General features: G+C 40.2%; 1 protein-coding gene across 1 annotated transcript in view; it reads left to right on the top strand.

Annotated features, from left to right (window-relative positions):
- PDXDC1 (pyridoxal dependent decarboxylase domain containing 1) overlaps window positions 1-13,572 on the top strand; it is a 57,160-nt gene that overhangs the window by 36,127 nt on the left and 7,461 nt on the right. The window contains exons 14-19 of the mRNA XM_006136284.5: window positions 1,302-1,365; window positions 1,872-1,960; window positions 5,801-5,906; window positions 7,734-7,905; window positions 9,115-9,233; window positions 13,102-13,223. Of these exons, the coding sequence (XP_006136346.2) occupies window positions 1,302-1,365; window positions 1,872-1,960; window positions 5,801-5,906; window positions 7,734-7,905; window positions 9,115-9,233; window positions 13,102-13,223 (672 nt within the window). The remainder of the gene's footprint in view (window positions 1-1,301; window positions 1,366-1,871; window positions 1,961-5,800; window positions 5,907-7,733; window positions 7,906-9,114; window positions 9,234-13,101; window positions 13,224-13,572) is intronic.

Below are 13,572 nucleotides of genomic sequence, written 5' to 3'. Positions count from 1 at the left end.
TTTTTTTTTTAATGCTTGAGTGACTGTATTTACATTTTTCACTTTATAGTGCCCAAAGTTCAATTGTGGGTAACTGAACTTGAATACAATCCCTTTTTATGTGCAGAGGCAGTTTACTTTGCTATGTTTGTCTATATGTTGAGAATATGAGAGTGGCCATTCCAGGTCAGATAATAGTCCAACTAGTCCAGTAACCTGTCTTCTAACAGTGCTAGATGCATTCAGAGGGAAAGAACAGAACAGGGCAGTTATCAAGTGATCCACCCCCTGTCATCCAATTTTAGGACTTGCCAGGTTTAGGGACATCCAGAGCTTGAGGGTTGCATCCTTGACCATCTTGGATAATAGCCATTAATAGACTTGTCCTTCATGAACTTATCCAGTTGATTAGTTGAACCTTTTTGGGCTTCACAATGTCCCCTGGCAATTAGTTTCACAGGTTGGCTGTATTGTGTGGAGGAACCCCTTTTGTTTGTTTTTAAACCTGCTGCCTATTAATTTAATTGTTCCTTGTGTTTATGTAAAGGAGTAGACAACTCTTTAATTTTCTCCACACCATTTATGATTTTACAGATCTCTATCATATCTCCCCACCCCCTTAGTCAACTCTTACAAAATGAATAGTTTGTCCTTTTTAATCTTTCCTTATATGGAAGATGTTCCATACGCCTAAACATTTTGTTACCATTCTCTGTACCATTTCATTTCTAATCCATAGATTTTTTTTTTTTTTTGAGGCAATCAGAACTGCACAGAGTACTCAGGCATCGGTGAATCATGCATTTATATAGTGGCATTATATTTTCTGTCTTTTTATTATCTATCCTTTTTCTAATGGTTCCTAACATTGTTAGCTTTTTTGAATGCTGCTGTACATTCAGCAAAGGTTTTCTAAGAACTTCTTCATGATCTTTCTTGAACTAATTCAGATTTCATCATTTTGTATGTATAGTTAAATTGCACTTATCAACATTGAATTTCATTTGCCCACTGACCCAGTTTTGTGAAATCCCTTTGTAACTCTTTGCAGTTTACTTCAAACTTAACTATCTTGAGTAATTCTGTATGGTCTGCAGACTTTGTCATCTCATATTTATCCCCCTTTCCAGATCATTTACCCAAAGTTTCATCATGAACTAATTTTTCGTTAGTACTGAGTCAAAACAATACAGTAACTAGAATATTGTTAATACTGACACAAGCAAATGATGTAATGGTCTCTGTGTCATATTTGTACGTGCAAAATTAAGACTGTTCAAGTGTTTTCATAACAACATGGATTTCTTAATTCCATTTTTAAGGTTGAAGATGAATTTAGCTCTCCTGTAGTGGTATTCAAGTTTTCCCCGGAACTTCCAAATATAGGTGTGTTATTTATAGAAAAAAATGTAATGGCTTCAGAACTCTTAATTCAGTTAACTTGTTTTATTAGGTGCATTGATTGTGCACCTTTATCTAATTAGTCTGAACATAAAAAAAGTTTTGTTTATACAGTAGTGGTTTGAACCATCTCAAGGGGTGGTTGAGATTCTGTGGCCTGCACTGTGCAGGGGGTCAGACTAGATGATCATAATGGTCCCTTCTGACCTTAAAGTCTATGAATCTATGAATCTATGAATAAATGGTACTCTTGTTGCAAAGTTCCATTGCATTAAGACAATTGAAAGTGATTATAAATTGTTGGAATTAATACATTTCAATGCTGTAATTGCTTTTTGGAGGACATCTTTTTAATTCCCATGTTTGCCCTTTGAGATCAAATACAGTTTAATTTTCCTAGATTTCATAAAAATGTTTAGAAAATTAGTGAATCGCCTTTTGCTTTAGTTTAAATAAATAAAACTGTCTCTGATTCTTCTCTTTGGGTTCAGATCAGATACAACATGCTGGATCAGCATCTATAATTCAACACCCTATAACCAGCAATGAGAGACAGATTTGTGACACCTTCAATCAATGGGTAAGATTGGATGTTGATTTCTCTTAAGAGCTAAAATGGATGTTCTGTAAAACAGAGGAGGATTGTCTGGCACAGGGAATTGATCATGTATTATATAAGGTAGAAACAACTAGGTCAGTAGTGGCTGATAATAGTTGCCACCAAATGGCTATTTAATATCCTATGCAAAATTAGCATGGAGAGTTTTGGGGATTAAAAAAAATAGTTTTGAACTGAAGCACTGGCAAGCTGATGTCTTTCATGTATTTTAAGGTACAAAACCCAGTACCGTCTAGACCATCCCTGATAGATTTCTATTGCATATGCTCTTAAATATCTCCAGAGATGGAGATTCCACAACCTCCCTAGGCAATTTATTCCAGTGTTTAACCACCCTGACAGGAAGTTTTTCCTAATGTCCAACGTAAAACTCCCTTGCTGCAGTTTAAGCCCATTGCTGCTTGTCCTATCCTCAGAGGCTAAGGAGAACAATTTTTCTCCCTCCTCCCTGTTACACCCTTTTAGATACCTGAAAACTGCTATCATGTCCCCTCTCAGTCTTCCCCTTTCCAAACTAAACAAACCCAATTCTTTCAGTCTTCCTTCATAGGTCATGTTCTCTAGACCTTTAATCATTCTTGTTTCTCTTCTCTGGACCTTCTCCAATTTCTCCACATCTTTCTTAAAATGTGGTATCCAGAACTGGACACACTACTGCAACTGAGGCCTAATCAGCGCAGAGTAGAGCGGAAGAATGACTTCTCGTGTTTTGCTCACAGCACTCCTGTTAATGCATCCCAGAATCATGTTTGCTTTTTTTGCAACAGCGTCACACTGTTGACTCATATTTAGCTTGTGGTCTACTATGACCCCTCGATCCCTTTCTGCAGTACTCCCCCTCAACGGTCACTTCCTATTCTGTATGTGTAAGACTGATTGTTCCGTCCTAAGTGGAGCACTTTGCATTTGTCCTTATTAAACTTCATCCTATTTACCTCAGACCATTTTTCCAGTTTGTCCAGATCATTTTGAATTATAACCAGGGCTCGTTGAACCACGGCGAGCCCTGCTCGCCAGCTCTCTGTCCAGCGATCTGCGCACGCGCAGATCGTTCTGCACATGCGCAGATCACCCGAACCCGGTTCTTCCGGGTTGCAATCTACTCGTCACGGGCAAGTAGATTGCATTATTTGTCAAGCCCTGATTATAACCCTATCCTCCAAAGCAGTTGCAACCCCTCCCAGCTTCATATCATCTGCAGATTTAATAAGTGTGCTCTCTATTCCAATATCTAAATCGTTGATGAAGACATTGAACAGAACCAGTCCCAAAACAGAACCCTGCGGAACTCCATTTGTTATACCTTTCCAGCAGAATTGTGAACCGTTAATAACTATTCTCTGAGAACGGTTATCCAGCCAGTTATGCTATGATGAAGACACTGATTCTTTGAACTTTCCCGCCTCAAGAGGTGTGTGGTTTTTAGGCCACTGAGATTAAATACATTTGGTTTTTCCTCGGGTACTTAAAAAACAACCAGACCTGACTGTTACGTTGCTTTCACTTTGCAACAGATGTGTCTCCATTTTAAGTTGGTACTTTTGTGAGAAGAGGAATGTATCTGAGGAGGGGAGTGTTTTTGTGGCAAGATGAAGGAAACTTGTTTACAAGGCTTGTATTGGCTGAATTACTTTGCAACCCAATTGAAATGTCAGTTTCCACTCAATCTTTGGAACTTTGTATTTATCTCCCTACTCTAATCTAGGCTTATGAGTCTTTTTTACTATACAGGCACTGGAGAGAGGGAAAGCAAGACTATCAATGTATCAGAACTCTCTCTCCCATATCCAAAACAGCTTCTTTATTCATGCCTTGCCATGTGTGAAATCATGTGTGTGTCTTCTTTTTTCCCTCGCACTCACAATTGGAACAAGTGTTGCATTATGTGTTAAGAAAATGCACCTTACCAATTACATACAATTTGTGTAATAATTTGAGCTGTTGTGAATTCCCAACCTATTTGTGACACCAACAACAAGAGCAGCCCTAAATTTTGTTTGTGATCCTATGCAAGGGAACACGTCAGGCGACTTCATTCAGGAACCTGTCAATCTGTTACTTTGTCCTTCCATCTCTCTGTACTCATGACCTCTCTTGATCACTGCCTATCTTCAGTTGTTTCCCTAGCCATTTTGAGGCTTTAAATCACCTGGAAATCTAGTTGAACTGGAAGGTCGAGAGGCAGAGGAAAAAAACAGCGTTCCAAAATGGGAAACATGATAACTGAGAAACAAGATAACAAGAAGGAGAAATTGTACAGCATGTTTCTGTCATGATTTCATGTGTCATGTAATCCCACTGATTGATAGCAGCATGTAGATTAGCATTTGTGTGGATTGAACAGGGTCTGGCTTTTTGAATTTTTCATAACTCATTTATATTGAGGGTCAAGAATACCATGAAATTCAAGTTAGAGATCTTTGGCAAACACAATTTCTTCAGCATAAAAATAATAGAAAGTAACCTCTCACATGAAATGGCAGAGATTTTGTGGCTTTGTAACTGATTTTTATGAGAGAAGGATTTGGGTTTCTTCAGGAATGGAAAAGAGAACTTGTTGCGATTATAAATAAAGTGGCTCTTAGTTGTATTAACAGGACACTGACTACTTAAAAAGTATGCTGTTTTACCTACTATTGTCACAAATAAGACCAAAAGATGAGGACTGATAGCGCTACTTGATGCATTTATTTAAGCAGCCTAATTGTTATAACTTGTTTTTGTAAAATTTTCACAGACAACTAGGTAAGAGAAACATTTTTTTAAAATAGGGATGTGAAAGTATAACCATTTAAATGGTTAACCAAAAAGCCTGGGCTGACTGGTTACAGTTTACAGTTATACACAGGCTGCCGCCCCGCTCCTAAGGAGCTGGCTGCCACCCTGTATCGGGGCAGCAGCCAGCTCACCAGGAGCTAGTGAGTGCTGGGAGCCAGCTGCCACCCCACACTGCTGCCTGTGATACAGAGGCATCTGCGAGGGGCAGCAGCCAGTGCACCCTGGGAGCATCTTAAAAACCAGTTGGCAGTGCACACCAGCTCCCAGGGAGCTGATTGCTACCCCTGTATCAGAGGCAACAGCTCAGGGCAGCAGCTGGTTCCCCAGTGAACAGGGCCAGTAGGCGGGAACTGGTATGCACCAGAAGCTAGCTTAAAAGCCGGCTCCCAGTGGTCACTGGCTCCTGGGGAAATTGCTGTGTGTAATACACAGTTACCCAATTACCTGCTTTTTAACATCCTTATTGTAAAACCATAAAAATTGGCAAGGGGACTGAATGGCAGCTTAAATATCTGAAATTAGTTTTAATTTTTTTAATTGAGTATAGATTTCTGATAGATTGCAATTTCAGTACTTTTCTCCAGCTGCTAATAGTAGAACTCCTTCTAAAATGTACTTTTAAACAATCAAGTGCATGCTTTTGTTTTAAAACTCATTCATTTGGAAGTAAACATATTCCTACTTTATAGGAGCAGAGATAACCATCTTACAATAGCTACTGATTAAATGACATATCGTGTGGTTTACTTAGAAATTACGGAATAGGTTTTCAGTTTGTTAATGAGTGTGCAACTTCTTAATTTATTTTATAGATGGCACTGTGAGCTTGTTCATAGCTAAATTATTACTCCACTTCAGGGCATAATGAATAGATAACTTTTAAGAAGTAAAGAGAGAAATCTTACTAGAGACAACTTAACAGACAAATGGTTCGTGGAAACTCTTGGAACAGTCTAATACACGTTGGCAATAATAAGAAATTAATGCTCAATAAATTCCACAAATTTTGTCTTGTTTCTTCAGCTAGGTGAACAGTTGGGACAGTTAGTGCCTGCCAGTGGAGTTGATGTGGTTGAATTAGAAGATGAAGGCACATGTGTACGTTTTAGCCCATTAATGACTTCTGCAGGTAAACAAGTCACTTAATTTTAGCTGCTTGCATAGATTTTTCATTCTGAGGTGAAAAAAAATGGAAATTAGCTATTTAGAATTGTAAATATACTGCAGGTGTAAAAAATGTGTGTGTGTAAATCTGTTCTTGGAATTGCATTTTTCTTATGTTTATGTTGAGAGGATGTTTTAATACTACAAAAATAGCTTCAGTGTCCTGAATTCTCAGTAGCTTTGTCATCTTGTATAGCTGTGATGTCCAACATGCTAGCCATATGTGGCTATTTGGCCGGTTGAGTCCAGCAGAATTGGTTGGACACTACGGTTCTATAGCATTCTGTTGTGTCACATCTGTAAAATCTTTTACTTTATACTGTCTACACTTACTAGTATGAACAATGTACAAAGCTGAATAATGTTCCTATCTAAAATTGCCAGATTACAGAAACGTTGGAGATGAAATATCCTTTCTTGCCCTCTTCATCTGCTTAGAGAATGAAGAAATAATTTAGTCTACTTATTCAGGTGGTTAGACAAAATATCTGAGCGTGCATTTGTAGGTACAGGTTGGATCTCCTTTGTCTGGCACCCTCGAGACCTAACCGGTCCCAAACAAAGGGTGTGTCTAAACTACAGGGTTTTGTCAATAAAAGTGGACTTTTGTCGACAAAACTATACCTGTGTCTACACTGCCACTGAGTTCTGTTGCCATAACATCTACAGAACTCAGCAGTTTTGTCGACAGCGGTAAACCTCATTCTATGAGGAATAACGCCTTTTGTCAACAGAGTTCTGTTTATAGAAGGCGTTATTGCATCTACACTGTCCTTTGTGTCCTTTGCGGCTTGCTTTGTCGACAGAACTGGATGTAGTCTAGACACTCTTTGTCGACAGAAGCTTTGTCGACAGTATCTGTTGACAAAACTTCTGTTGACAAAAGCCTGTAGTCTAGACGTACCCAAAGGGATTTGCCGTACGGGGGAGGTCCCTCCTCTCCTTGCCCGTGCTAAACCGCTGCCCCCAGGCTAGAGCTCCAGCTTGCCCCGCTGCTGCCTGGCCAGCTGTCGTTCCCTGAGCCAGAGCTCTCCAGCTCCCGCTGGCCCCACTACTGCCCAGGCCACAGCTTTCTGGCTGCTGCCAGGGTTGGAGCTTTTTGGCTGTCACTACCAGCTCCCTGCTACTGCCCAGCTGCTGGGGCCAGATCTCCCCACTGCACCATCCACTGTCCTCCTCCCCCCTGAAATGGGGCTCCCGGCTGAGTCATGATCCTGCCCCATGGCCAGATTCCCTTTATCTGGACACTGTGGTCCAGGAACATCTGTGGTCCTGCCAGACCATGGATGTTGCCAAATCAGAGATTCCCGGTTAAGGGAGATGCAACCTGTAGTTACTGGGAAGAACTTTTAAATTAGAAACTAAAGGACAGAACAACAGATTCCAGTTTAACAAGTAACCTTAGTTGGTTTTACTGAACTTTGTAATCAAAACGGAAGCTGATCTTTTTTGTAACCTTTTGACTCCCAAGTAGGTATCCTGTTGCTAACTACTATTATTACTTTATAGTATCAGAACATCCATTTTTGGTATTACAGTTAGCTTATTCTTTGCTCCTTAATGTATGGCTACAGCCATATTAATATGTTGAGTGTCTCCAGAGAATGGCAAGCTAAAGAAAACAGCTTTCAGCATATAGATTAAGATAATTCAGTAATGTTGAAAAATCATAATTGGGTTTGGCTTGTAAAGTGGGTTATCTATAAATATAGATAACCATGCCACCTAGCTTACTATATCTAAAATACGCTCTCAATTCAGTAATTCACTTGCTAATTTATTAGCTCTTCAGTTTTAGGAACTGAAGTACAAGATGTAGATCAGTTGGTGGACTGCTTAAAAATGAAGATACCAATACTGATATGCACACTGCAGCTAAGAGAAGAATTTGAGCAAGAAGTGAAAAGAACAGTAGGCTTGTCATATATTGAAGATTTCAGCTGGCCAGGACTAGGTGTTGTAAGGTAAGTGTTTAGGCATCTCCAAGAATGGCACTGGACCTTAGTTTAAGAGATATTTGGCTAGATAGTACATTCAGCAGAGAGAATAAGTGCTCTGTTCACTAGTGATCCTTTGGACCAGCAAAATTTGGCTTATGGCACAGATAGTTTTCTTAACTGACTTGTGAATAAACTACACTTTCTTAAGAGGATGTCTGAACTTTATTAAATTATTTAGGAGTTTGAAACTTCTTAGAAGCTAAAGACGCGGTTTGCCAAAAGAATTGTGTTAACTAGAATTTAAGCAGCCTTTTGGATCATCTGTAGTAAAAATTAATATACCTGTATATCTTGTATATTTAGCCTACCATTGCAGTCAGTTTACTTTTAGACATTAGTAAATTTATTTGTCTTTTTTGGCAAATACTGTGCTGCTCAAGTATTAGATATAATTATTATTAAAGTTCCTATGTAATCAGAAGGAGCTGAGTCATTATCAGTACAATACTTTCAAAAACTATTTTAAGAAATTTGGCTGTATCCAAAGAGGCTTTTCCTTCAATCACAAAAGTTATCCAATTTTCTCCAACAAGGCTGATTGCTATTACTATTTAAACTTCCCCCAGTACACCAGTTTATAGTAGAGTTGTAGGCCTGCTCTAACCCTGGCAGCCAGCCCCACACGGCTAGCACCTGGGGTAGAGAGTCAGCCGAGCCAGCCCCAGCGCATGGGCTGGGAGTGAGAGCCTCGCAGGTTAGGGGGATGAAGCTATGAGATCCTGCTTAGTTGGTTAACCAGTTAAACATTAGGAATGTTAAAATTAGATTAATCAACTAATCGAATAATCAACTAATCAATGGGATTTCCAGCAACTATTTGATTAGTCGATAAGGGCACTTCTGCTTTGAAATGTAGCAAGAGCTGCCTGGTTTTCCACCTTTGAAATGTACAAGAGCCCCAGCAGGGGCTCTTATGCATGTCAAAGATTGAAACACAGCACGGAACCTGGGGCAAAAGCTTATTAGATAGTCGACACACTAATTGCTTACATCCCTATTAAACATTAAGCTAAACTAACATTTAACCAGTTAACTAATTAACCGGAATTTTACTTCCCTAGTGCATAGGTACGTGTAGGTAAATTGCTGAAAGATGTTAGAAGTGCAGATTTATTCTGTTTTGTTTGTACTGTTAAATAAAATGGCTTGCTGTCCCATGGCTTGTTTTTAAAGGTATGAGTATAAAAGCGATGGGAAGAATGATGACAAACAAGAGAAAGAAGTAGAGAAAATTAACACTGGACTTTTGAAAAAACTAAATGAACTGGAATCAGATCTCTCTTTTTCTTTGGGTAATTATCACTATTTGCAGAACAAATTTCATTACAGGCCATATCCATGTATCATTAAAATGCTCTGTCTGCTTCTACATTTAAAAAGTAGATCTGTTTCTTTCTACAAATATTATTTTTATGATCTTGCTTCCTTCCCCACTGCTTGTTTGTTCAGGGACCTATTACAAAGCAAGTAGTGCTGCTTGTCAGCAACAGCTTTAGCAAGGTGAAATACATCCTTTGTTCCCAGAATACTCACCAAACCTCAAGCATGATTGTACTACACTGAGAAGTTTTCATCCTAAAAAACACATTCTATTGCTTGTGTTGATAAAGTTTTGATTTATGTTTTGTTGTTAAGTTGATTGGAGGAGAAATGTTTTCATTGTGGGAAAATTCAAAAATTTGCAAAGAACATTTTTTACTGTAGTGCTGACTGGAGGCCCCCCAAATATATTCCTGATTCTGATTGTTAGATATACTAGACAAGCATCCAGTCATAAACATGTTGGACTCAATGCTCATTAATACCGTTACTGCATTCTCGTCTATAGGTTTGTTGTGCAAGTGAATTACCTAACACTGTGCATGTTATAATATGTGCCAAATTGGAGGGTTGTCTGCCTCAAACTAGTGAAGCAAGCTGCTATTGTCAAACTGGCTGCTCACTGAAGTCTATGACTAGGTTAGATGTCTTAGCTGCCTCTGGCTATAATACATAACTGAAATACTCAGTTACGCTTTAACCATTTACTGGTGAGTAAATGGATGTTCTGTAGTATGTTTTGATTGTCCTGGAAACTGTAGGAATGCTAACGTGTTGCATTTTGATACATTAGTGCAGGGGTGGCCAACCCATTCTGGGAACAGAGCCAAAATAGCAGTGGATCAAGCGCGAAGAGCTGGGGCAAAGTTGTTGAGAGGGGAAGAAGAAGAAAAAAAGCACTTCCCCTTTAAGAAAACACATTTAAACGTGTTTAGAGGCTTTTTGACCACATTAGGCTCCTGCCAGCTGACACCGTCTTTAATTCTACATCTTTCGTGGCCGCATCGGCTGGCTCCCCTGTCCAGGTCAGCACAGGGAGCTGGGAGGATAGGGCCATTTCTGGGGGTTCGGGGGCAGCTTCCGAGCCACAAGTGGGCGCGGGAGAAGAGCAGCATGTGGCTTCCGAGACTCAGGTTGGCCACGGCTGCATTAGTGCTTTCCAGTCTTACTGTAACCAGACACTAAAGTCAGACTCACTTGTAATCTTTAAAAAGCAAATGGCCTAGATGTCATATGTGAGTGTGCTTAACAAAACAGATGTCTAGCATCCCACTAGAGTGATATAAAGTCAGTGAACCATGACATTCTGCATAAGCTTATTTGAATGGCCTCTGTTGTGTACACATATGGAATTTCCAGGTGAACCTTGTCTAGTTCTCCCAGTGTCACTTGTCTAGTTCTCCCAGTGTCACTTGTCTAGTTCTCCCAGTGTCACTTGTCTAGTTCTCCCAGTGTCACTTCTGCTTTAAAATGACTAGCCACAGCACTCAAGAACAAACCTACAACTGCTGCATTTGAGCTTTCCCTCAAAAGTGAGATGGGAACATTAAAAACATAGCAAGTGAATATTTCAAATGGTTTTGCCATGAGTTAGTAATGATGATAATAGTACTGAGGCCAAATCTCAAGTGGTGTTGATCAACAGGTGTCCACTCCTGTTGATTTTAGTAGATGTTGAGGATGATCCATACATTGCAGGAGATGCTCACCACTTCATAAGAACATGCCCTTAGATGAGTTTTATTTTTCCAAAAACTATGTAAATATTATTCAGTATCCTCCCTTAGAATTAGGGTTGTCCCTAGGAGGTGGATATTTTAATCTCCGTCATATTGATGAAAGGACTGATTCAAGACAAGAATTTGTGTCTTTCAGATCTTTGACAGTTTTAAACCTCCTCAATCCTGAAGGCCTTTGGCAATTTTTTTTTATAATGTTAATTAGGGATATATATGGAGATATACCTATCTCATAGAGCTGGACAGGACCTTGAGAGGTCATTGAGTGCAGTCCCCTGCCCTCACGGCATGACCAAGTACTATCCCTGACTGATTGATTTGCCCCAGATCCCTAAATGACCCCCGCAAGGATTGAACTCATAACCTGGGGTTTAGCAGGCCCATGCTCAAACCACTGAGCTATCCCTCCCTAAATCTCCATGAGTAATTTACTATACACTTACCCGATAATCCTAGGCTTATCAGTTAATCATGTCAACTGAATGCATTCCCTTCCGCCCCCCCTTGCTGCCTCTGTATCAGAGCAAGAGCAAGGGAGGCAGCAGGGAGCAGCAATGGTACACCTTCCTCTCTCCAGCTGCTGCCTGTATCAGCATCCCATGGAGCCTGGGCCTGCTGTGGACTGAGGTTGCTTTATGGCAGCAGCCTTTGTCCATGGGGGGAGGAGGGGCCGAGCGTCCTGTGGACAGAGGCTGCTCCGCAACCTCTGTCCATGGAGAACTTGGGTGCCCCACAGACAGAGGCAGCAGCTCAGGGCAACAGGCAACTGATCCATGAGAGGAGGTAGTTTTTTAACTGGCTACCCTTGTGGACTGCTTCCGCCTGTCACCCTGAACTGCTGCCTCCAATACAGAGGCAGCAGTGTGGGTTGGCAGGGGGCTCCCCGGGAATGGGGCCGGGAGCGCACTGGCTGCTGGCCCTGCCCCCGGGGATTATTGAATAGTTGTGTAACTGCTAATATTTCATGTGCTTACACAACTGTTCAATTACACGATTATCTAACATCCCTGATGTTAATGTTGCTTTTGGCCTTGTGGCAGCCACTTAACCTACATAGAATTGATTTTTTACCTATCCTATCCAACCTACTGCACAAGTGTTGTAAGGCTCAGTGGTTATAGGCTGCTTTGAAGATGAAAACCAGTAAATGTTGCAGTTTTTTAAACCTCTGCTGATGACCATGTAAATACAGCATTAATTTTCTGTGCAACAATGGTTCTCTGATTGTGGGTTGAGAACCCAGAGAGGAGCATTTTAATGGTGTTGTCAAGGCTGGTATTAGACTTGCTGGGGCCCAGAGTCCCAGGGCTTCAGCCCTGAGGGGCGGGGCTCAAGTTACAAGCTCCCTGCCTAGGGTTGGAGCCCTTAGACCTCGGGCAGCAGGACACGGGTTTCATCTGTTCCCTTCTCCCCGGCCTTAGGCTTCATTCTCCCCCACCCGGGGTTGTTGAATAATTGTTTGTTGTCAGAAGGGGGTTGCTATGCAATGATGTTTGAGACCCCCTTTATTAGAGAGTTCTAATCTTCCATATTCACCTTTAAGAATACATTTAAATGTGTCAGTTATGGATCAATGCTATTGACAGATAGATGTCCCAGAATAATGTCTCTTTTGCAAAAGGTATAATGTGCTTTTTAAATGTGTATATACAGTGCTAGTTGTAAAAATGCCTCACCGACGATTTTATGTTCAAGAGTAGGAGGAACATATTCTTCCGGACACCACAGCTTTCACAGTAGAAATTCAGCTGCTTTAAATGCTGTTCATAAGCACATAGTTATATAAAATATCTTCCTGTTTAAAATTGGTTGTTTTTCCTCTTTGAAGCAGTGCAGTGCCAAATACTGCAGTTTCAGTGATTTGGGCACATGCAATTATTATTCTTAAGCACTAGAACAAAAATATGGTTGGGTTCCCTGGTGCATAAGTGAGAGTAGAGTGCCAGTTGTAAGACTGTCTTCTTCTGTGAAGCTAAATATTTGTCTCTTTTTACTAAATACACAATCTATTACCTTTTGTAATTTTAAACCTTGTTAAAAAGGCTCTTAAATTTTGCTGCAAAAATGTAAAAAACATGGAATCTCCCCTTTTTATTAACAGGGCCAGAATTTGGAGGGGAGAAGAACTGTGTGTATATTGGCATGGTAACTGAAGATCTGGATGTGTCTGAACTGGTGGAAACTATTGCAGCAACAGGCAGAGAAATTGAAGAAAATTCTCGAGTATGTACTGAAATTCTGTGTGTTTTCAGAATGACAATGTTTAGCATCCAAACTGGTTTCAGAGCAACTTCTTATTTTTTCCTGTGAAAGGAAAATTGCACATGTTTAACTATATAGTGATTTGCACTTACATGGTGAGATAATTCCCAGTATGACAACTCTCATATTATATCTTGGTTTAGGGTTACATTTTTGTGTTTCTAACTCCCGCCATTCTATCTGCTAGTATTGGACTCCTTTCTGGTGCTGAAATAGCCTAACTGACTAACTATACCGTTTCCATAATGGTATAAAAAATCCTTTCTGGAGCAGTCCATCAGCTGTTTACAATCACAAATTGTCCCACTGA

The sequence above is a fragment of the Pelodiscus sinensis genome, chromosome 15, assembly GCF_052426305.1.
Source record: "Pelodiscus sinensis isolate ZL-2025 chromosome 15, ASM5242630v1, whole genome shotgun sequence".
In the NCBI taxonomy this organism is placed as follows: Eukaryota; Metazoa; Chordata; order Testudines; family Trionychidae; genus Pelodiscus; species Pelodiscus sinensis.
This window is presented reverse-complemented; position numbering and strand designations above follow the sequence as displayed.